This window comes from Macrotis lagotis, chromosome X (genome assembly GCF_037893015.1).
Source record: "Macrotis lagotis isolate mMagLag1 chromosome X, bilby.v1.9.chrom.fasta, whole genome shotgun sequence".
Taxonomy (NCBI): domain Eukaryota; kingdom Metazoa; phylum Chordata; class Mammalia; order Peramelemorphia; family Peramelidae; genus Macrotis; species Macrotis lagotis.
This window is the reverse complement of record NC_133666.1, coordinates 46,010,483-46,035,720: the sequence shown is the minus strand read 5'-3', so window position 1 is coordinate 46,035,720 and position 25,238 is coordinate 46,010,483. Positions and strand designations below refer to the sequence as shown.

Genomic DNA, 25,238 nt, shown 5'->3' with positions numbered 1-25,238 from the left:
GGGATTTTGTCCAAAGGAACAAGGGACTAGGAAGCCCATAGGCAAAACTGACTCCATGTTAGGTACTGGGTCAGAGCTTGGTGAAGGTCAAGGAAGCTTCAGGACTGGAAATGAACTCCAATGGATACTGAGCCTATCTGAGAGCACATTAGGGAGAATAAAGTTGCTTGGAATCTAATAACCCCATTCCTGCCTCCTTTCTGAGAGGCTGGGTCTATCTGGGTGGATGTTTTACACATTTGTATCCTATGAGGAGGGGCAAGCAAAGCTGAAGGATCCATTGGACTTGAGGATAAGGCAAGAGTCCCGTAAGGTGCTAGGCTGCTCCCTGTGTAAACAGCATGCAATTGAGCTCTGTCATTATAGAGGAGGAAATTTAGATGGTGAGGGCCTAGAGAAAGCACTTGTATGAGGTGACTTGTAATCAGCTCTACAAAGCCCTGATGGCTTCCCTATTATGGAGCTCTTAGTTTAATGGGATTTGCTACAATAGGATTTTACCTGAGCTCTTGTTCATTTTTCACAGGCTTCATCACTCCTTGCTTTGGGATGGGGAGCTCCCTTAGAGGTTCTTGTTTCTGCTATTGGATGGGGTCCTCCAGAGCTCACTGGTCACCCCTCCTCAGCAGTAGCCTTGGCCTTGATAACTTTGCAGAGTAGGGCCAGACTTGGGCATCCCAGGTGACTGGCTCCAGCTGCCCTTTTGAAGGAACATTCTCAGACCAGGTGACAAAGGTCACCCAGGTGGCCCCAGGCAGTGACTGGGCTGGCAGAGCAGGAGCCCCAGGCTGGGTGGGGAGCACCAGGGATTTTCCTGAGCCAGCCAAAATGGAGCTTTCCAAGCTGGCTGGTTCCCAGCATTGCTTTCACTGCCAGCCCTCTCAATAGGCTCAGGGCCTTGTGTTAGGCACTAGGAAAGCAAAAAAGCATTTATTAACTACTTACTATTGTGCTGGGCCCCAATCTGGGCTAAGCATTTTCCACATTTATCTCATTTGATCCTCACAGCAAGCCTGCAGGGAAGGGGATTATTATGATCCCCATTTTACAGATGAGGATACTGAAGTAAAGCAAAGTTAAATTACTGGTTGAAGATCACACAGCTGGGAAGCAGCAGAGGCTAGATTTGAACTAAGCTCTTCCTGACTCACGTCCAGTGGTCTAAGCATTGTGCCACCAGCCTACGGAGAGAGACGTGAATAAGGCAAGTCCTGTGGCCCTGAAAGTTGCTTAACAATCCCAGTCTGTGCATGCTCAGCCACAGACAGGCAGGACACTGGAAGTCAATATGATCCACCGGAAAACAGCACTGGAGCTTTAGTTGGGGAACCTGAGTTCAAATCTGACATTACCATTTCCTAGTTCTGTGACCTTGGTCAGATCAGTTCCCTTATCTGTAAATTAAGGGGGTAAGACTCTTCTCAATCTTGTCCTGTTCCTAAGATACCAAGTGCAGTTGAGGGACAATCCCAAAGATTCTTATTAAGCATCTACTATGTTCAAGGTACAAGGGCAAAAATGAAACTGTCCTTGCCTTTGAGGAACTTATATGGGGTTCATGGTGGAGACAGTTTTCCATATACTCAGTAAAAAGAGATTCTTGGAGGCAGAAGTGAGTGGGGCAGGCATTCTAGGCATGAGAGGGGAGTTGGTGCCTCAATATGACCTTTGGCAAGCTCCCTTCCCTTTGGTGATCTGCATGTCTAAAAGGAAGAGGTTGGACTCCTAAGGTTCTTGTAGCCCCCAAATAAATGAATGTTCCTCTCCTTGGAAGATATCTTCATGCAGGTTGTCAGGGGACCATCAGGGGCATCTCCTCCTTCTCGACAGCCCAGTTGCTTAAACGTGGTCCCTCCCCCCTAGCTGAGGGTCTCTTCTGGGAGAGAATGCGGTTTCTGGGGATGAACTGTCACTTGGTTTGGCTCTTCAGGCTCATATTTCAAGTGACTCACCCTCTGCTGATAATAGCTGTTAGTGATTTACTGTTCTTTATTCCCCATAAAGCACAAGGCGGCTATTGGGACAAAGCGCCCTTCACACAGTTGACCACAGAGATTCTAAAACTTGACCCATCATTTACCAAAACAGCTTGGCTGGCCAGCAGAAAAGAGCTATTTCCAGAGAGAGGAGGGGTTCTTTTGGCCCTTGTGATTTGATCCAGCTCAACCAACCACCACTGGGTATCACCTGGTGTGCTCTGCTAGGCCCTGCTGTCAAGGACCTTCCATTCCATTGGCTGGGGAAGAGGGGAGTAGTTTGATTTGACATGAATATAAGTAAACAAACATGGACAAATGTCAATTCTTTGACAGGGAGTGGAATGGAAATCAGAAAAGGTCTCATGGAAGAGGTGGCATTGGGAGCTCTATCCAGAGCGAAGCTTGGGATTTCACACTGGGGGCCAATGGCTCTCAACATTTCTGACTTTTAGCTCTGCTTTGATACTCTACTAGCAGAAATGCCAACTGTCCCTCTCCCAAAGACAAGGATTGAATCCGTCCATCTAAGACCTTGTTCATGGTGCTGTTGGACATACAAAGATGACTTGGCTATGGCTCTTGCCCACTAGGAGATTTTAATCTAGCTGGAGAAAAAATTCCAATCCACATGGAGCAATCAAACAAAACGAAGTATTTTCAAGCATGATCTTTTGTGGCAGAGATAGGAAGTGATAAAGGAGTTGGGGAGTTAATGTGTCTTTTTCCCCCAGGTCAAGTCTGATCATGCCACTCCTTTCTTTGAGAAGTTTCAGCGACTTCCTAGTGCCCTTAAGAACAAAATGCATAAATCCTCTCTGGCCTATAAAGTCTTCCCAATCTGATTCCCATTTACCTTTTCAGTTTTTATCTGATACTATTCCTCTTCCTCTTCCAGACATTTGCTCAAAGTCTCTCTCTCCTTGTCTAGAATGTATAATTCTTTTCTTTGCCTCTTAGAATCTCTAAATTCCGTTAAAATACACTTTGGATACTACTCTCTTTGTATATGCTTTGAATTTTCTTATCTGCACATACATCATGTGTGTCTGGTAGAATATAAACTTCTTGAAAGCGGACATTGGTGTGCTTTTGGTCTTTCCCAGGGGACCTAGCACATAGAAGACACTTGATGAATTATATGGAATGACTGCACAAGGCAGAGGGGGCTTCATAGAGGAAGTGGGACTTCAGCTGGGCCTTGAAGGAAGGGAGATTACAAGGCATTTCAAAAGGGAAGAACAAGAGAAGCCAAAGGTGACCCATGTAGAGAAATCTCTGTAGCTTAAGGCCAGGAGCAAGTAGAAGCTCTCACAGATTATATCATTCTGGTTTGGTTCTGACAATCTTGGGCATATCAGGAAATACAAAGAACCTGATAACTTGTTCTGCTCCTCCCAACCAAGTTTCCCCAGACTTATAGTTCTGGCAAGGAGCTCAGAGACCATCGAGGCCAAGGTTTCTTGGAATATTTTTATGACATGCATCCCCTTGGCAGTCTGGGAAAATTGATGCATGCATACACACACACACACACACACACACACACACATTCCCCCACACCCCTAGAATCAGATTTTTTTCAATGCATCAACTAAAATTCCCAAGGTTAAAAAGGACATCAATTGTATTGAAATATTGTTATCATACTGTTAAAAAAAGAATGTTTACAGACCCCCAAGTTAAGAAGCTCTAACCCTGGGACTCAGAAAGAAGAAGGTGCTTACCCAAGGATATGCAGTGACTGGGCCAGGTTTTGACTCCAAATCTAGTGTTTTTTCCCCACCAAGTTACACCATTGCAGTAACTCAGTAGAGATGCAGGGATAAGAAGGATTTTGCCCTTGTGATTTCAATGTTCTCAACCTTGCTGTTTCTAGAGTTCAGCTTTATGGTATCTTCATCCTGGAGATAATACAAACTGCTAGATTCCTCAGAGAGTATCAAAATCCCCCCTTATTCTTAAACAGGGACTTCTACATCAAGGAGGAGCTGTCATAGGGGATGGTGCTGGCAATGCCTAGGTTGATGAAGTCACAAGTTCTTGAAATGAAAGATGGACCCTTAGGCACTGGGACTTTGATCATAAAATACTATGAGCTAAGAGAGAGGCCTTCAAACTCTAGTATCATAAATCATCTTTTAAAAAAAACTTCCTGTGTTGCTAATACCCCAGTGGTTCTGTGAGCTCAACAACCTGGATATTCTCTCCAATGAAGCAGCAATACCCATCCATGCCCCCTAACAAGTATGATTTGCCTTTAATATAATACACTGTAAAATGGTACATGGACCTATGGTTTCATTTGCCTGTTCAACATTTTTACTGGTAGTGTGATATTTTTATCCAACCAATCAGCCAAGAAGCATTTTAAGTGTGCACCATACTCGGTGTAAGGTATAGAGAACACAAAGCAAAGTGAAAGGAATCTGCCCCTGTCCTCCAGGGGTTCATGTTCTTTTGAGAGGAACGACTAGAATGTAGGTATATATCTAGGAATATGGAAAATGTGTACAAAGGCAAATGGAGGAAAAACATCAAGAAAGTACTCATGGAGAAAGGGCTGTGAAGCAAACCAGAGATTCTGAAAGCTGAAGATGAAGAGGAATGGCATTCCTGGCATAGGATACAACTTTTGCAAAGATATGGGGGTGGAGGATGGAATGGCACTTGTGAGGAACAATAAGACCACCAGTTTAGCCACACCATGGAATAGTTCTTGACCTTTGAGTCATGAACTACTTTACCTATGTGCTGAAACCTATGGAGTCCTTCCCAGAATAATGCTTGTAAATGCATGAAAGAACAGCCATAGGATTACAAAGGAAATGAATTATATTCAAATAGTTTTGAGAGTATTAATGAGAAAGCAAGTTCATAGACCTGATGTTAAGAATCCCTGCATTAAGTATGGGAGGAGGAACAATGTACCACATATGGATCAGACTTTACCATTTGGGGCAGATATATGTAGATGGATTAGAATAGGGAGAGCAACCAATTAGGATTCTCCTACAATCCTTTATTTTATACTTTACAAAAGAAAACAATTATTTTAGTTATAATTATTAGAATATTAAAAAAACAAGTGCACAAGACTCCATGTTAAAAATCTCTGATTCTTGAGGCAGCTAGATGGCACAGTGGATAAAGCACCAGCCCTGGAGTCAGGAGTACCTGGGTTCAAATCCGGTCTCAGACACTTAATAATTACCTAGCTGTGTGGCCTTGGGCAAGCCACTTAACCCCATTTGCCTTGCAAAAAACCTAAAAAAAAGAAAAATCTCTGATTCTCATTTTAGAGAAAAATAAGCTGAACCCCATATAAGAGGTAATGAGGGTCTGACAATCTCACAGTGAGCAAAGAAATAGGATGTTGGTTATGTCAGAAAGGGCATTATCTTCCTAACCCCTGGGCCACAGGTGCTCAGTGTTTAGCCATTATTTAGCCATTCACATGAGTGAAGATAGTCTCAATGGTAGAGCCAGGGTAAGGGAGGTCACTAGCACTCTAATACACCTCTCCTGCCCCAGGGCTATAAAATGACAAACCTGGCTAGGAGAAGAGGAACCCAAATTCAATTTCTTCTTTCCCACTAAAATTGGGATCTCTTTGCCTTGAATCACAACTTGATGTCTGTTGGATGATCTGGCTCTGCAGGCACTGAAAGTAATGAGGGGGAAGAAGGAATATCTGAAGTGGGAAAAGACCATAGAGAAAGCTGCCTGAAGACTTGGTTACCTTGGGAGAAGAGAAGAGCTAGACTGCTGAGAGCTGCTTGTTAGTCTTCTAGTCCCCTTAAGGGGGCGCTTTGAGAAGCCAAGACATGGGGATCGTGCTTCACATTCTTATAACCTATTTATTGGAAGATATCAATTTAAGTTTGGATTGGAGCCTGGGCTTTAAGAGGAGCTAGTATATTCTGTGCACAGTTTCCCATGTGGTTTCTAACATTATTAACACCTTTGTTTTAATCCCACATTCTCTTGGGAAGCAGCCGGCACTCTTTCCAAGGAAGCCATCTGCATTTATAGATACATAATGACAATTCAGTTGCTGTCCGCGGTACTGAGTTATTTCTGAGATAAATGATCCTAAATGGAAAACAACGATCAGCCGAGTATAAAAGCGCCAACGGACTGTTTATGAGTCGCTATAAACCTTAGTTGCAGCACATTAGAAGGAAGTTTCCTTGTCTTCCAATCACTAGAGAATGAGAATGCTCCTTGAGGATGATGTATTCTTAGTAGACCAGTGATAGACACTACTGAGCATCTTCTTATAGTTGCAGGTATAGAATAGATGGCTTCACCCTGGCACTTCCAGATTGTTAGCATTTTTCACAGAGAGTGCCTTCGTCTATCTACATGGGCACACAAATCCCAGGCAGAACAGGGCAGGGTGTGCTTGAAATTATACAAATCTAAAGCTGAATGGAACCTTAGAGAATGTGACCCTTTGGTTTTACATACTGGGAAAACTGAAGCCCAGAGATGGATGAAGTAGCTTTTTCAAGGTCATGTCCTTGGTTTGTTGTAGAGCCAAGGTGAGAACCCAGGTTTTCTGGTTCCCATGTCAGGGTTCTTTCCATTGCACCATACTTCCACCTTAAGACCCTGACTATACAACCCTTTTCATACATCACTCAATGAATACATAGACATGCAAAGTCATAATTCATCTTTCTGTATTTCATGGGTGAAGGAGCAAATACTGGTGACCCTGCCTCAGCTTAGGGGAATATCAGGAGTCAAATCAAGGTCTCTGAATATTGGGGATGAAGGTGGGTGGGGAATGCTTCCTTCTCAGCCTGGCTGTGCTGCTAGCATCCACCCTCCAGCTGGCCCAATTGGCCAACACTTCCAATCTGGGCAGAAATGCACAGTCTTTTGAAAAAATTGCAGTTGAACATATGGATTTGTGACAACCTTCCAAAAGCAACTAAATGAGCAATTTCCACTCAGAGCAGCTTTATGGTGAATGTGCAAGTCTAAGTCACTTCTAGATAAACTTGTGGACCCACTCCCTACAGTTAATAAAGTCTTCACCCCTTCATCTCCTCATCCTTTAGGGTACACAATGAGCTTTGCATCTTGAAGGTATTTAAGCAGGGCCTTGGCAGTTTACAGGTTCAGGAGAAGCAAGTTTTGCTGACACATTGGCTTCTTGTATCAAATATTACTCACTGAAGGGATTCCAGAAAGGTTTAATAAAGAAAATTGGGTTCTCTCCCTCAATGTATATGAATATTTGGAAAATTCAGCTTCTTAGGAGTAGTAAGCAAGGGGAAATTACATTGTCACTTACCTTGCTGCCCAAGAGCATTCAGAATAATCTAAGGGTAGATAGATGGCCTATATGGGCTGCCCCAGGTAGGCAGATATAGTTGGGAGGCGTGAAAATTGAAAATCACTTTCCTACCACTTAGTAATGGTATGACCTTGAATAAGTTCCTCCCATTCACTAAACCTCAGTTTTCTCTTCTATAAAATAGGGTTTAGAAGATGTATACTATCTTACATCGTAGAAAAATCCTTTGCAAACCAAAAGATACTATAGATATGGGGGCCATATTACAAGTGTTTCTGGTCTGGTTTAATAACCATTAATTAAGCATCTACTATAAGCCAGGCATTTTCTTATATCTTGGGGATTCAAAGACAGAAATAGTTGTTTCCTTCAAGGAGCATTCAAAAGGAACAGATGACTTGCAAATATACAAGTGACCATAATATGCACAGGGAAGATCCAAAGAAAGCTTGCAAGGTTGTAGAGGTCACTAATGGTTGGGGGAGGGATGGTAGGAAAGACCTCAATGTGAAAGTGGCCCTTGAAGGAAACTAGAGATTCCAACATGCAGCGGTGAGGAGAGAGTTCATTCCAGTACAGACAATGCAAAGACATGAAAAGGGAGAAGAAGTATTAAGTTGGACTGTATAGTGCAGCTATAAATTATAATATGACTAGAAAGGTAGGCTGGGGCCAGGTTATGAGGAGTTTAAAATGTCAAACAAAGGCATCTATATTTGATCTTAGAATTAATAGGAAGCCACTGGAGAAAAATGAAATGATCATACCTGTGCTTTACAAACATCATTTTGGCAATTGTAGGGAGAATGGATTGGAGTGGGAGAATGATGAGGAGACTATTACAATGGACCAGGTGTGAGCTAAAGAGAACCTGACCTAGGGGTGGTGGCTGTGCAAGTCAAGAGAAAGAGACATATGAGAAGTGGTAGAGAAGTAGAAATGATAAGATTTAGCTACATGGTGGGGTACATGAAGGACCAAAAGTGGGGAACTGAGGATGACACCAAGACTGTTAGCCTGGATGACTGGAAGGATGATGTACCTTCAAAAGAAATAGGGAATTTCAGGAGAAGGGTGGGTTTGAAGGGAAAGAAAATGATTTTTGCTTTCTTCATGTTGGGTTTGAGATGCCATCCAGCTGGATACATACTACAGTCAGTTGGTAATGTGGTACTGAAGCTGACCATAGAGATTGAGGTTAGTGTAAACAGCAGAGTTGGTGAGGTAGAACTGGACAGATGTTGGACTTCATAGGTATCTCTGGAAGATCGTTCCCTTTGATATGGAAGACATTTTATGCTCCCCTCATAAGTTACCCATCCTTTCAATCTCCTTACCTTTGTTCATAGAATTCTCCCCCTTCTTAATCTAGCCAAGCCTTAGCCAACATCCAAATCCCACAACTCCTTGGTTTCTTCAAACTGCATTGATTTCCTCCCTTCTCAGAGCTAGCAGAGACTATTTGTATAAAAGTAGGCAGAAGAATGAAAATAAAACCAATAGTTGACACTTTTGGAACTTTTGGGTTGACCAAGTTCTTTCCTCCTAATAGTCCTATGAAATGAGCAGCGTGAGTATTGTTGAATCCATTACAGAGGTGAGAAAAGTAAGACTCAAGGTCAAACATTTGACACTTTAACAAACATGATCTTATGTTAATGGTGTGATGGGTGTATTTTATCTCCATCTAGACTATAAAATCCTAGAGAGTTGGAACCACAGTTTATAATTCCCTTAACATACTAGATATTTAGTTCCAAGTATTTCATGATCATGAGATATGGAACTAGAAGGGACCTTACAAATCAACTTAGTACAATGCTTTCATTTTACAAATGATGGGAGAAATGACTTGTCCAAAGTTGTACAGAAGAGTAAATAGAAAGAGCCAGGATACCAACCAAAGTGTCCTGTTTCCAAGTGCAATGCTTTTGTCACTCCATTAGCATTCCTGAATTTTCTATATTTGAGTTGCTGGCCCCAGCATTGCCCCCATGCTTTAACATTTTCTGGCTAGCTTCTTGACCCCTCTGCCACTCAGGCCACTGGTCTCCCTCTCTTTGTCTGTCTGGTCCTCAGTGTCTGTACCATCTCCATAGAACTTTCTTCAAAAGTACCCAAAGTACGAGGTCCACCATGGCAGCATTAGACTTGGCCTAGGTTGCCAGGAAACCTGCAAGTGGAGCTCCCTACAGTCCGATTCCTGCTCTGCATGTAAAATTGTACAGCAGGTTGATTATTTATTACAACAACACGCCACTTTTCACTTGAGTTGCCTCAGTAATTGCTTGGGAAGTGAGACATATTCCTCTTGGCCTGACATCTTGATGTTTCATTAGGCAAGACTCCTGGTCCCAAGGAGTCCTTGGGCCATGCATGGAAATGAATGGCAGGGAGGGAGGTTGTGTGGGTTAAGAGTGGCAAGGGGTGGGTGGGTGGAAGTGATACCAGGATTGATGGCCAGGCTGTCATCTCATTAGAGCTTAGAAAGGATGACATGAAAAAATATTTAGGATCCATAGGACTGACTGGGAATTGCTTAGCATAGCCAGAGTTATGTTTCTTTCTGCTGTGTTGGTACCATTTCAATTTTGAGGCCTGCTATCTAGGTCAAGGAAAGTTGGGTCAGGAAGGGAAGTTAGAGAGGAATGATTTTGACTGTAAGAAGTGACTGTAGTTTTTCAGATGGTAAGCATTGCCCTTTTCTTCACCTATTTCATTCAGCCCATAACAACCTGTAGGAAGGGCTGTCTGCCATGTTGCAATATTCCTATGAGTCCATAGGCTCATCAGTATGCATCACTAGGGCCATAACTAGTTATTTGCGCACTGGGGAAAATGTTAAAAAAAACATCACTAGGAATTACCTTAAAAAAGAAATCCTGATGAGCCAGGGAGGGGTTGAGGGTTATATGGTAGTACAACAGGGCAAGGCACAGGCAGCTTTAACTTTAGGAGTTTTCCATTTTAATTACGTATTCTTGCAAACTATGTACTCAGTTGTTGCTCTGCTCCTACAGGACTTATAAATTCTGTACCCTGCCCTCTGAATTTCAGTGATCTAAGAAAAAAAATTTCATTGCCCTAACCTGGTTACAGATCACAAGCCCTTCTCATCTTGTTCCTTCATTGTGATTCTTTGTAAACACTAAATCAATGTATTTTCATTCATTCCTTCAATCATTTTTGTCTATGGATTCCCACAAATCCTCCCAAAGTGGGATTTATCCAGTGTGATGGAGGTGATTCTCTTTTGCTTTTAATATATTCTTGAGACCAATGTAGATGTTTTATATGCACCCCAACCATATACTCCACACTAATAGACCACCATGCCTTAAGAATGATCAATTAGGCTGTAGTTGATGAAAAGGTATGATTTTGTGGTTTTTCATAATAATAAAAGTGACTCAGTGATTTTTCTTACAATCTGGCTCCATGTCCCCCCAAGAGGCCTGTCACAATTCCGTAAGGTGTAACATTTAAAATTCCAACCAGGTGGGAGCTCTATCAGTGTCAGAGAGAAGTGAGAAATTTACTTTAGCATCAAAAGGGTGTGTGCTGTCTGGATCTCAGATGGGAAGTGATCTTTTCATTCAGGGATCATGAGAGGAACCTAAAGAAAATGGATAGTATAAAAGCTCAGAGAGAAGAGTTGTCTCCAAAACAAATCCCTTGCTAGTTCACAAGGGAGGGAGGGAAACCTGGGTAATTTTCCATTCCTCCCCCGCCCCTCACTCTCCTATGGCAAACCATAGTCCAGCAGACTCCTGTGGGAACTCAAGCCCCCATATGTTGCTCCCCTCTTTTCCTTCCTATTACAGTATCTTAAACAGCTCTGGGAGGCCAGGCAAGCTCCAAACAGATGCTTGATTCTGGTTAGAGCCAAGAGAAGGGGAGGAGGTACAAGGAGAGCCTTTCTTCCTGGGCTCTGCCTTTTTGAGCTGGAGGGATGGAATCAAGAAAAACCAAAACAACATACATACATAAGGGCATTAGACCAGGAGAGCACACACACCAACCCAAATGCCCTCAGAGCTAGTCTCTTTGGGGCCAAATTGCCCTAAATCACATCTGGGAGCAAATGCTTTCTAAAGAAACATTCCCACCAGACCCTCCACCCCTTAGGAACCATCAGTGGCTGCCCATGACCTACTAAATAAAGTCCAAATTCCTAAGCTTATCATTCAAGGATTCTAACATAACTCCAATCTGCATCTCCTACTTTAGACTTGGCTGCTCTCAAATATGCCCCCTATACTGGAGCCAGCCCAGTCTCTTTGCACTTGCCATATTTTCTCCTCTCTGCCTTTAGTCAGTCTGTTCTTTCTGTCTGCAATGTCATTTCTCTTCCTCTCTGCTTATGCCAATCCAGTCCATTCTTCAAGGCATGGGTCACATCTCACTTCGGCTATAAAGCTTTCCTGAATCATCTCTGTTAAATGAGCCAGTTAGATTAGCTGAGCCCTGAGCTCCTATCCAGCTCAAAATCCTCAGTTACAATGATTCTAATAATCTCATAGTAACTATTGGCTGATACTTTCAGTAACAGTTGATGTCTTAAATTTAATTAGGGGGAGCTAGGTGGCGCTGCAGTGGATAGATTGCTAGGCCTGAAGTCAAGAAGACTCATCGTCTTGAGTTCAAATCTGATCTCAGACACTTACTACCTGGGTGACCCTGGACAAGTCACTTTACCCTGTTTGCCTCAGTTTCATCTGTCCAATGAGCTGGAAAAGGAAATAGCAAACTATTCCAGTACCACTGCTAAGAAAACTCCAAATTGAGGTTACTAAGATTTGAAAACAATTAAGCAACAAAAATGTTTCATTATCTTTTTAAGTGAGACTTTTCTCTACAACTAGACATTGAGTTCTTTGAGGGGAGGGACCTGGTTCACCATTTCTTGGTGTTCTCTGATACCTGGGCTCATACCTTACACATAGTAGATACTCAGGTAGTTGTTTATGGACCAACTGGCTGACATTCAACAAGCAGGTTTGCAGAAGGACCCCCCCCCACCCCCCACCCAGATCAATAGTGAAATGATTGACTCAAGTCATAGAAATAGCTGGCTAAAACAGTCAAGGGCCTGAATCAATGGGAAATTGTAGACTTGAAGTCTATAACCAGGTATGTTTATGAAGTGAATGCCCTTGGTCCTTTCACGAGGAATGTAGCAGATCTGATACTAGGCTTTTCTTTCATCAGAGCCATAACTAAAGTGGGACAATTGGGGTTTATCCCATAGTGGTGAAATTTGTGGGGGTCTCTGATAATATACAGAAACAACTGAACTTAGTGCCTGGTTAGCAAGAATAATTAATTCAAATAAGTAGCAACCAAATGACAGCTTTCTCCTCCACTGTCAATCTTGTTTCCAGTTCTTTGCTACTGCAATAAACACTGCTATGAATATTTGGGCATAAGTGGGACCTTTCTTTCTGTCTTTGCCCTCCTGGAGGTCAATGTCTGGCAGTAGGATGTCTAGGTCAAAAAATATGGACATTTTTGAGCATATTTTCAAATTGCTTTCCAGAATGGTTGGAGCACATCACAGCTCCACTAATAGTATATTAGTGAGCTTGTCATTCCTCAACCCCTCCAACATGGACTAATTACATCTCTTGTCATCTTTGCCAATTTGCTAGGTATGAGGTGAAGTCTCGGAGTTGTTTTGATTTGCATTTCCCTTATTATGAGTGTTTTGGAGCCATATTTCATAAGGTTGTTGACAGTTTACAATTCATTTCTTTAAATAAATTTTATTGTTATAACTTGTTTTTAGATTGCTTATATTTCCCACTTCATTCCTCCTCTTCCCAGAAAGGCATCCATTATAATGAAGGATGAAAAAAGGAAAAAAGAAGCAAATGTTCTGAAAAATTAAAGAGAAAAGCCTGACATGTACAGGTCCCCTGTACCATTCCCAAAGTTTCTCCCACTTCTGCAGGAAGGGGACTCATATTACTTCTTTGGGACTGAGTTGGGTGACAGCACTCAGTTTGGAGAGTTTTCTCATTTTCAGTTTTCCCATGTGCAGTGCTACGCATTGTATATATAACTGTACCATAAATCATGAATATTACTCTATAGTTAACGTATAGATTCCTTTCCTGGTTCTGCTCACTTCACTTCTTTTCATTCATCATGCTCACCATTTCTTCCAGCAAAGTAATATTCCATGACATTCATGTACCATAATTTGTTTAGCCATTGTAGATGGGAAATTGTAGAACACTCTGGGTCTGGAGTCAGCAGGACCCGAGTTCAGATTTAACCCAAGATACTCACTAGCTGTGTGAATCTGGAAAGTTCTGATTGCTTCAGTTTCCTCATCTGTAAAATTGGAATACTAGCAATTACCTCTCAGGACTGTGGTGAAGATCAAATGAGAAATAGTAGAATGGTAGAAAAAAACTTGTTTCCTTCCTTCCATTCCCTAGTTAATGAAAATATACTTGGTTTACAGCTCTTTGGTGCCATAAAGAGAACTAGAGTGAATATCTTGGTGTATATAGGACTACCTTTGACATCCTGGATTTGAATTTCTCTTATAATTAGAGATTTGGAGCAGTCATGCTTATGATAATCATTTAAAATTCTTCTTTTAAAGAGATGTTTTTCATATCTTTGGATCACTTATCTGTTAGATATTTTGTGTTAATTCCCTATATATCTTTCAATCAGACCATTTCTTCGTATCTCCAGCAATTAGGGGTAGCTAGGTCACACAGTGGCCTGGAGACCCAAAATCAAATCTGGCCTCAGACATTTACTAGCTATGTGACCCAGGGCATGCCATTCAACTCTGTTTGCCCGAGTTTCCTCATCTATAAAATGAGTTTGAGAAGGAAATGGTAAAGCAGGTCAGTATCTTTGTCAAGAAAACCCCAAATAGGGTCATGAAGAACTGAACATAAGTGAAAAGTAACAACAAACCCCCCAGCAATTAGCACAGTGCTTAATAAAGGCTTAATGACTAACCCACGTTTTCCCTCACTTTGATAGCTTCCCTCTTACTGATGTGATCAGTACTTTGCATCATTAGTTGTTATTAGTAATCAGTTTCTTAGTGTGTGGCATCATTAGTTTTATTAGTACATTGTAGTAGTAGTTGCATTGATTTTATTAGTTCAAAAGCTTCTCAGTGTTACATGATGGAAATGATCTCATCTCTTTTTTTGATAACCTCTACTGCAATCTGAAAGGTATCGGATCTCATTCTTTTTTCTTGTTGTATGACCTTTTATCTTTCATATCAAGTATTATATAATACAAGGTGCTATCTATCCTAAGCTTCACTCCTGCCAGACTGCTTTCCAAGCCTTGGTGTATTTAGAATCCCTTGCGTCAGGCACAAAAATCACTAGTCACCACTCTGTTTTTCATTATACATTTTTAAAGTCTCTATGCTACATTTATGATCAAAACTCCATAGGTCTTTTAGGAAAATTTACATTTCTCTGATTAAACCCTGATGTCTAGCAGCATATCTCCTGAAGAACTTAAATGCTTCAGGAGTTGGTTAACCATCACTCCAGGTGGGTGTTTGGGGAGTTCTTTTTAAACAAAGGAAGCTCCTGAAGCTAGGAGTTTACTGGGGAAAAGATCTGAAGATCTGGTCCAAGGTAATAAATACCTTCCTTACTTCTCTATACTGGGAAAAGTTCTGGGACTTGAACAAGGAAGAAGCTTGTTGGAGAGGGAAAGACCACAGACAAATAGACCATGGATAGTCACCTACTACTTAGCACATCTAGCCTAAACTTCTGTGTTTGACCCTCAAAGTCCCACCATCTCTAAGCTGCTTTATTTTCCATGATCCTTTTTGATCCCATGACTGATTTTTGAGTAGCCATGAGCATTTTGCTTTTCTTCCAGCTGCCCCCTTTCTTGAATGGCCTTTGTCATTCACAATTGGGAGGTTGTTTGATGTAGACTCAGAAAACCTGAGTCCAAGGCCTAACATCACCATTTGTGTAATAATAGGTGAGTCATTCATCTTCAGTTTCCTCGTCTGTGAAATGAGAGAATATTTAGCTCTTGGTATTATATTGTCTTCCATTATATATTGCTTCCTGTGAATGATGCTTTATAGGAGTCTTCCTGGCAGTCACCATGGCAGTTCTTGGTTCTAAAAGTCTAACTGGGAAGGAAAAAACTGCTAGGCACTACCAAGTTGGGAAGGCTTAGAATACAAGCCTTATGGTGGACTGTGTATCTGTCATCTGAGGACCAACATAGTTATGTATAAAGAGGCTCAGCACCAGGCAGCTGGCCAGAGGGAAGAGCATAGCAGCTTATGAGAACCATCTTGTTGAAGTACCAATGGGTTTTGAATCCTTGTGATGAAATCATGAATTGTAGAATCAGAGGGTCAAATATTTAGAGAGACCTTAGAGGGCATTTAGTCCAACTCACTCATTTTATAGATAAGGAAACTGAGGCCCAGAGAGTGAATACAGTGTTTCACAGATAGGAAGTGGCAGAGCCTTGGGTTTCATCTGAGATTGGGGGCAAGCACAGTCATAATTACAACCTTAGGTATATTCTTACTTCAGGACAACAGAGTGATATGATGGAAGGGAGTCAGGGAATCTGCCTGTCTCTTCCTACCTGCATTTTTCAAGTCACAACTTCTTAGACTTCAGTGTCCTCATCTGGAGCCTTAAAGATTCTTTTCTTCTCTAGATATAGGTGACCCCATGAATCTGAGAACCCAGTGTGGATGCCAATTGATGGCAACAGAATCACTGAAAGGATACTAGTAATCATAGGACCCCACTTGACAGAAGAAGAACCCTATTGTCCAGAGATTGGAAGTCAGTTGCCCAAAGTTGTACAAAATAGCCCATCTCCTGACATATGGCTCCAAATTCAGAGCTCTTCTAATATAGTTTTTTGGAGCTTGAGATTCTCTCCATTCCCAGTTACTATGCAGCATTACATTTTCTTGCCAACCCCCTTCATCTCCCAGCACACACACGTGCACACACACACACACAGAGAAAAAAATTCATCTATATTCTCCAAGAACTGTCTCTCTTATCCTACCTCCCCCTTCTCCCCCTTCTTCCCACCCATGGAGCAGCCAGTTACTGTGGGCAGTAGCACATCCCCATCAGAAGCATCTTAAGTGATCTTTCATTATCAGAGTAAAGAGATTCATCCCTTCAAATTCCTCTCCTTCTCCCTACCCCAATCATTAATTAGTTAACTTGCAAGACAGCCTGCTGAGAAGGATCTGTGTTATTAGCCCCATTTTGGAAAGAATTAAACTGAGCAGGAAGGTGGTGAGTCATTGGCCTGCTGTACTAGGCCATCCAGGAAGTTTGCTCTCAGCTTGCTCCACAGTTACTGAGGGAGAAAACCCAAGAAGAGCTCTATGTTGTTGTTTTCTGTAACATAAATTTTGTTGGTACCTTTCGTCTTGTTACTTATTTCCAACTTCCTCCCTCTCCTCGGTATTGAATCCACCCTTCTAACAAAGAAAACCAAGCAAAACCACCCAAACCAGTAACTGTGTCTGGCAACGCAGACAATATTCTGTCCCACACACCTCTCGACTTAGAGAAGAAATGTCCCATTCAGAGCCTTACTTTTTAGTGATCTTTTCATTTGTATGGCTGTGGCTCCTGTGCCTGATTCCTTCCTATCTTTCCAAGATGGCTGGGTGAGGGTCAAGTTTGCATCATAAAAGCAGAAGACTGAAAAGGTCCTTGGAGAAGACATCCAGTCTACTGCCCTTGTATAAGGTACATCATCATCAGGGAGAATCTCCTATTAAGAGCTCTCCAGAGATGGAGCTGTGGAGCTAGTTGGAGTATCTAATAACCTACCTTGTAAAAGTTCTCCTTTACAGATGACCTAAATCCTGAGAACCAAAACTTAAGTAGGCCATGGCCTTGTGTTGTATCTTCTAGGTTGACCATTCATGCTGAATGTCCCATGCACTTGGAAGACTTCCCCATGGATGTACATGCCTGCCCACTGAAGTTTGGAAGCTGTAAGTCTGCTCTCATTGTTCTTTTACCCTGTGGCCTTCTCTTTGGATGCCAACAAGTCAAAGGCTGGGACCCCAGGGTTTAGTCCAAGCACTCGTGTCCATTGTTTAACATGTGTTCATAGGTAACTGTAACAGTGATCTGAGTAGCAGGGAAAGGGGGTTTGGTGGGGTACTGACTGGTCAGGAGCTAAAGAATCAGCTTCAAGCTCAATCCTTCCCTGGTCTCCTAGGATACAAAATCTTTGCAGAAAGCCAGAATCTCACCATTTCTATTGATTCCAATGGAAATGGGACAAGACCAGGGAGTGAAATTCAAGTGCTGATAGGGGAATGAGCCCATAGTAAAGGAGTGGTGATTTTCTTGGAAAGGGATCAGGCCTGAAAATCAGAACCTAGACCCAATCAATGGCTGGGGCCCAAAGGGCCAAATCAAGTTCTAATCAATCATTCAGAGCAGATGCTAAGTGCTTCCCTTTCTTGAATGCTTTCTCCAGTGATTATTAGATTAAGCTTCTGGCATGGTTCTACATGGAAGCATCCAGGGGCTTTGGAGTTGGAGTGGATCTTGGAGTTCTTATTGGAAGGGGATAAACTAGATAACTTCTAAAGTCCTTCTCAGATATAAACCCCAGTAATCCAATTCACTGATTTGATAAAGAAAGAGATGGAACCACTTCCCCCATTTCTCCTCAGGCATGAGGCCCTCATACTCTTCTCATGAATAGCAATGATATCTTGGGGAAAATCCAAACACTGGAAAATGAATGTCTCAGATTGTACATATCCCTTTCCTGATTTGTCCTATGCTCCCTCCAGACCCCTGAGTAATATTGACTCCTTTAACTGTCCCTTCCCCCAACTTCTTAGTACGCATGAGTTGAAGCCCCAATATACTGGCAGGCAGAGTGGTGCAGTGGCTGGTACCAATTGAGAATCAGAGAATTTCGAACTATAAGGGACTACTGAGATCATTCAGAATGGAACTGTTTCACTTTTATTGTATCCTGGGCCTCTTGGGCAGTGCCTGGTGAATCTAAATCCCATTCCATCCTACCCCAAGCCCCGTAAATTTCAGTGAGAGGTTAGTGAAAATTAAGATGGATTTTTTCCCCATACAAGTTGACACCTCTCAAAATTTATTTATTAACTTCTCAGTCCATGGAACCCAGGTTAACAACCTCTGATCAAATTCAACTCCCACATTTTGGGGGAGTTGGGGGAAAAAAATCTGAGGACCTGAGGTGGTTTGCCCAAAGTCAAACAGTGAGCTAATGTCAGAGCAGCCGAACCAGGGTCCTGTTGTCCACATGGTGTCCATATATACCAACCGGGGAGGCATAACTTAGAGGCAGACTGTGCAGAAAGCATTTTCCTATTTTTAGATGAGAAAAGTGAAGGTGAATGATTTAACCAAGATTACACAGTAAGTAGGAAACAGACTTAGGACTTGGACCAAAGGTTTTAGAGTCCACATCAAACCCATTTTCCTGGCTACCATGTGACCTTACTTCATATAAGGCAAAATGAAAACTTTTGCCAAACTCCTCCCTAGTTGTTCTTTTGGGGTAAAATCCAAAAAACCCAGATTTTTAACTCAGTGAACCCATGCTGCTAAGAAAAAGACAGGGCCCCAGTTGGGTATGAGCAAAGCAAATCCATGGAACACTGGAGAAAAGGTTGTCTTCGTTCCTTGCAAACATCATGGTCTTGAGAATATCAGAGAGTCCTTCAGGAGAGGTTCCATTGGACTATATAAGTTTTACTGCAGAGGTCATTGGGACCCACTCCTCAGAGCAACAACCATAAAAGGAACACCAATGATTGTTCTTCTTTGTGTTGATGGTGGGGAAAGAGGCCTGGATCTGGAGTTAGAGGACCTGGGTTTAAATCTCAGTTCTATTATTTCCTCTTCAGAAGACCAAATAAATTAACTCAGTCTCTCTGACTGAGTTTCTTCAAATATCAAATGAGAGGACTAGACCAGAAAGCTTTTGAGATCCCCCTGGAGCTCTAGAACACTCTTAACGTGAACAATTCAGTGACCATATTGCCTCACAGATCCAATCTCATTTGACCCTTCTACTCTACAACTCTGTGAGGGTGGTAGGACAAGTAACATTTTTGTCCCCATTTTAGAGAGGAGGCAAGTCAAGAAAGCTTCACAGACCCTGTGAAGAACCTGACTAGGGCATGGGGATGGAAGGGATGGAGTCCAGAGGAAAATTAGGTCATGAGTTCAAGACCCCTGCTCTTTTTACCCAGTCATGTAGAACCATAAAAACACACTGATTAGGTACTGGGAGCTATCTCAGGTCACCACCATCCTGGGGCAGGTTCATTTAAAATGAGTTACAAGATGGTATTGTGAAGCAAGCACCAGCAATTTAATTTACAACCATTTATCAGTGACAAGTACTTTCAATTTCCCTGGCACTATGCTAGAGGAAAAAATCCCCAAACGTTCTTGTCCTCAAGGAGCATATGTTATACTGAGGGTGGTTGGGCAGCACATGCACAGAAGCATTAGCACAAAGTATACATTAAATAATTGATGGGGGGTGGGGTGGAGAATAGCAAGTAAATAGGAAAGGCAGGTTTTTGAGATGAACCTTAAAAGGAGCTAGAGAGGCTCAGAGGTAGAGCCAAGGAGGGATGGCATTCCTGACATATGGGACAGTCCGTGCAAAGTTCCAGAGGCAGGACATGGAATATCCATGGCTAGCACTAAATAGGCAAGTTAACTTGTAATACTGAAGGGTGTAAACAGGAATTATGTATGATATAGAACTCTAATTGGGAGACTTGGGGTTTTAATAAGCTCTCCTAGGTTCATTGAAAAGAAGAATGATGGGGGTGGCTAGGTGGCACAGTGGATATAGCACCGGCCCTAGAGTCAGGAGTACCTGGTTCAAATCTGGCCCCAGTTACTTAATAATTACTTAGCTGTGTGGCCTTGGAACAGTCACTTAACCCCAGAGCCTTGGGAAAAAAAACCTAAAAAAAAAAAAAAGAAGAATGAGTTTGGCAAGTTACAGAGGCAAGTGCATCATGGAATCCAAGTAAAATCAGGGAGGACTGGTAATACAGACTCCTATATAAAGGTGCCCCATTGACCATGTCAGATGGTTTTCTACAATCTCTTTTGAAAGGCATTGACAGGGCTCCCACAGCCTGGAGGGAAAGGTTCAGTAAATGATGATTTGCCTTTTTGTCCATCTCCTGGAGAGTTAGTTCTGAAAGGATGTGGATAAGCTCAAACCAGGAAAAGTAGAGCAGGGAGAGGTTCTGCACAGACTTTCGGGTTCACCTCCTGGGCCTTGAGCTGAACCTCACTAAGCCTTATTGCTCTCCTTCAAGAAGGAAGGGAAGTCATTAGTGAGCACTTCTTCATGTGAAATTGTGGTCAGTTATCAAAGCACAACTCAGTGACCAGAAAAGGAGATTGAGAATACTGGATGGTCTCTGGAGAAATCTTAACAGCATGAATTACAAATCTAGACTCAAAATTTTTACAGCCTTGATTTAACATAGGAATGACATATAGTACCACCAACACCTTTGCCACACCTTTCTCCAGGGTATTTTCCAGGAGGTGTAACCATAAAATGAGTGAGTCGGAAACCTTAGGGGTCATCTAGTCACACATTCCCATTTTTCATATAGGGTAACCAAAGCCTAGAGGGATTATCATGCTGTCCCCATGTACCAATGTACTGGACTGCACTAAATGCAGTAAGCTTTGTTTACAGGGTTGGGAGCATGAGGTAGGGAGGAGAAAACCATACATTGTCAATCTGGGATAAAAAGGGGGTTCCTGGACCTAGGCTTTGCTCCAAGGTCCAAGTATCCTCAAATCCATTTTCCTAGATCACATGGTTTTAGAATTGGAAGAGACCTCAGAAATTAAAAGCTACCCTGTGCCTGGCAAGTAATCATCTGTCCTTTGTTTGAAGAGGTCTAGTGATATATATGGTATAAACTTGAAGCTCTCCACTATCCTGGTTGTTCTTCTCTAGACACCCTTCCGTTTATCAGTGTCCATTTTAAGATATGGTCCAGAAATGAACACAATTCTTTATATGCCATTGAATCAGGTCAGGGTAAAATGGATGGTCAATTCCTGATTTCTGAAGGCCATGCTTCTCTGAATGAGCTCAGCACCTTAGATCCTAATTGGTTGAATTTCCATGCTCAGACTCTACATATTATTTAGCCCACAGTTTGATAGGACCCAGAAAAGAGTGTAAGATACCTTATTGAATGCTCAGTTCAAATGTAGCTGAACTATATCTGTAGTATTCCTCCTATCTGCTAGCGTAGTGATCAGGTCAAAGAAGGAACTAGTCTGAGGCCGGATGTGAACTCAGGTACTCCTGACTCCAGGGCTGGTGCTCTATCCACTGCACCACTTAGCTGCCCCCTTATTATGTCATTTTTAAAGGAAGATAATGGAGTCTATCAACTGTAAGTCAATGAATTTAACTTGGATTCTTGATCATATTGTAGTTTGTATTATCTTAAATGGTTTTCTAGATAAAGATAGAGCACCAGCCCTGGAGTCAGGAGTACCTGAGTTCACATCCAGCCTCAGACACTTAGCTGTATGGCCTTGGGCAAGCTGCTTAACCCCATTTGCCTTGCAAAACAAAAATCTAAAAAAATGTGGCATAATAATTGCTCTTCTCCAGTCCTGATGTACCTCTTTCATTTTCTGCCATCTTTTAGCATCACTGCCAGTGGTTCACCAATGATGGCTACCTTTTGTTTTCATAGCTGCAAATGTAGTTTATTTTTCTAGTTCAGTTAAATTTAATTCATCACGGGGCAACTAGGTACTCTCTTACTCTTTGCTTACTTATGTTGGGCACCAACTCTCTATTAGCTTTTCTTTTATTACTAATGCAGTGGTCCTTATTCTTGCTAGAGAAAACAGAAGGAAAATATGAGTTGAATATCTCTGTCTTACAACCAGAAGTATGTTGGAGTCAGCTTGAACTGCATTATTAGAGCCAATTATTAATATTTCATTGTACGTGTTTATGCCTAGGAAGAAGGCAAATCCAACAAATAGGAGTACTGTTTATTATTTTCTTGATGTGTTCAATAATGCAGAAAAGATCAAAAGTATATAAAGTATGCATTTTTTCAGAGAGCTACTTGTTAAAATTGCCTAGGGCACCTCTCCTGCTATCTCTGATGTCAGTTACTGTTGTCCATCTATAGAAAACAATTGTCCAAGTACCTTCTCTGATTCCCCCCTTTCCCCAAAATCATTTGTTAAATCCTTTTTTTTGTTTCTTAGCTTTACTTTTGAACCTCAATTCATCCTGATCTTGAACACTCCTGACTCTGTTTTTACAGTGTTTCCCCATGCTCTTATAGTCATCTCTTTGGACAGAAAGGGGAAGTAAAGTCCAGCTAGGCAGGAGAGCAAGAAAGTCAAAAGGAGGCTTCTAGCATCGGTGTGACCCAGGTACCAGCAGTTAGATAGCAGGTCAGCAGGGAGGGTCCCTATACCCCAGGAACAGAGCTTAACAATCAAAATGAATAAAAGAACAAAAAGAGCACTAACCATAGAAAACTACTATTCAGATAGAGATGATACAAATGTCACCTCAGAAGAAGAAAGTAGTGACAAATTACCTCCATAGAAAGACTCAAAGGAGTTTATGAATTGGACTCAAATCCAAAATCTCATAGAAGAGCTTTAAAAAGATTTTAAAAACTGGGGCAGCTAGGTGGCACAGTGGGTAGAGCATGGGCCCTGAAGTCAGGAGGGCCTGAATTCAAATCTAGCCTCAGACACTGAAAAATTCCCTAGCTGTGTAACTTTGGGCAAGTCATTTAACCCTACTGCCTTGCAAAAATGAAAAAAAAAAGATTTTAAAAATCAAAGAGGAGGAGAAGAAGAAGAAAAATGGGGAAAAGAAATGAGTCATGCAGGAAAATTATGAAAAACTTACCAAAGAAATTAATTCCTTTAAAAGTAAAAATAACCAAATGGAAAAACAATTAACTCATCAAAAAAAAAAAATCAACCAATTGGAAAAGCGAAATTCACCAATTAGAAAGGGAATACAACTTAGTAAAAAGGAAAATTAACCAAATGGGAAAGGAAAACAACTCAATGAAAAGTAAAATTAGGCAACTAGAAAAGGAAAAACAAAAACAATCTGAGGAAAATAAAAATCAGAATCGCACAAATAGAAACTAATGAATCTATGAGACACCAAGATTCCATCAAACACCCCCAAGTGGCTGAAAAAAATTGGAGAAAACATAAAGTACCTTTTAGGAAAAACAAACTATCTGGAAAATATATCCAGGAGAGATAATTTATGAATTATTGGCCCACCAGAAAACCTAGATCAAAAAAAGAGCCTGGAAAATATCTTTCAGGAATTATCATGGAAAACTTCCTAATATACTAGGTCAAGAAGACAAAATAGTGCTTGAGAGAATATACAGAACCCTTCCAGAAAGAAACCTCGGGATAAAAACTCCAAGGATTTTCATGGTCAAATTCTAGAATTCTCAAATAAAGGAGAAAATACTGTAAACAGCCCAAAAGAAGCAATTTAAATATAAAAGAAGTACAATCAGAATTATACAAAGACTTCCACATTAAAGCACCAGAGGGTCTGGAATATGATATTTTGGAGGGTAAAGGACCTTGGAGTACAACCAAGAATTTACTTCCCTACAAAATTCAGCATATTCTGTCAGGGGAAAAAGACGGATTTTCAATGAAATAGAGGACTTCCAAATTTTTTGATAAAAGGACCAGAATTGAACAGACAATTTGACCTTCAACTCAACAGATGCATGGAAAGGGGGAAAAACAAATGCTAGTCAAGAACATTAGATTGTATACATCTCTAAAAGGGAAGATAACATTTGTAACTCTTAAGAATTGTATTTCTCTTAGGATAGTTAAAGGATTGACCACAGTTGAAGGGATTGTACTTAGAAGAGTTGAGTTATGGTTGTTTCTTGTCCTTCATTATTGAAGAAAATCAAAATGACATTACTATGTTTGAGACAAATTATAGTATGTTCAACTGTGAATGATTACACCAGTATGAGCTTAGAATGCTCTACCACAGGTCAAGCACAAATAATCCAGGTGAACACTTGGGATGTTTACTTTAAACTTATGCATCTCACATTTCCTTTGAGCTACTTTCATTCCACTTTGCTCATAGAGCTCAATACTTTCTCTGATGAAGATACCTCTGCTGGGTGGTCCTGTGTCATTTTCTCTCATGCCTTACAAACAATGTTAAGGTTCTTAAGAAAGACCTTCAGAATGTTCCAGTTTCATACTTAGAGGCTCCATACATAATTAATTTAGAAGTGACTTTATTTTATTAGATACTTTAGTTAAGAAGGGTTGTAGTCCAACGGGGCAGAGGGTGGGACTGTACTTGAAGGGTTGGACATAAAGAGAAACAAAGTGATCCTGCTTTAATCCACACTTCAATTATGGTTGGGGTTCTGATGATGTTTGCCCTTCATTCTAGAAGACCATGACATCAGGGAGGTAATGCCATGACAGGCACACAATAGTATTTGAATGAGGGGGTGCTGTACTAATTCACCAGCCTCAGTTTCTCTTCCAAAGTCATCTTGGTCCACTGACCAGAAATAAATCAGGATGACTAGAATCCTAAAATATGTTGTTTATTTTGAAGCAGAGATATATACACAGGGTAAAAGTAAAAGGACTGAATCAAAATTTTATTATGAAAAAATGCAAGGATAGTGATACTGCTCTAAGACAAAGCAAAATCAAAAAATGATCTTATTAAAAGGACTAAGAAAGGAAACTTCTACTTAAGAGACACCATAGGTAATTAAGTTATATAATTATTAAATATATACACACCAAGTGATATGGCATCCAAATTCTTAGAGGAGAAGCTGAATGAATTACAATGAG

The 25,238-nt window shown here is 41.3% G+C and overlaps 1 protein-coding gene across 1 annotated transcript in view; it reads left to right on the top strand.

Annotated features, from left to right (window-relative positions):
- Nucleotides 1–25,238, top strand: part of GABRA3 (gamma-aminobutyric acid type A receptor subunit alpha3) — a 133,237-nt gene that overhangs the window by 81,791 nt on the left and 26,208 nt on the right. Inside the window, exon 5 of the mRNA XM_074200427.1 lies at nt 17,214–17,296. Within this exon, the coding sequence (XP_074056528.1) occupies nt 17,214–17,296 (83 nt within the window). The remainder of the gene's footprint in view (nt 1–17,213; nt 17,297–25,238) is intronic.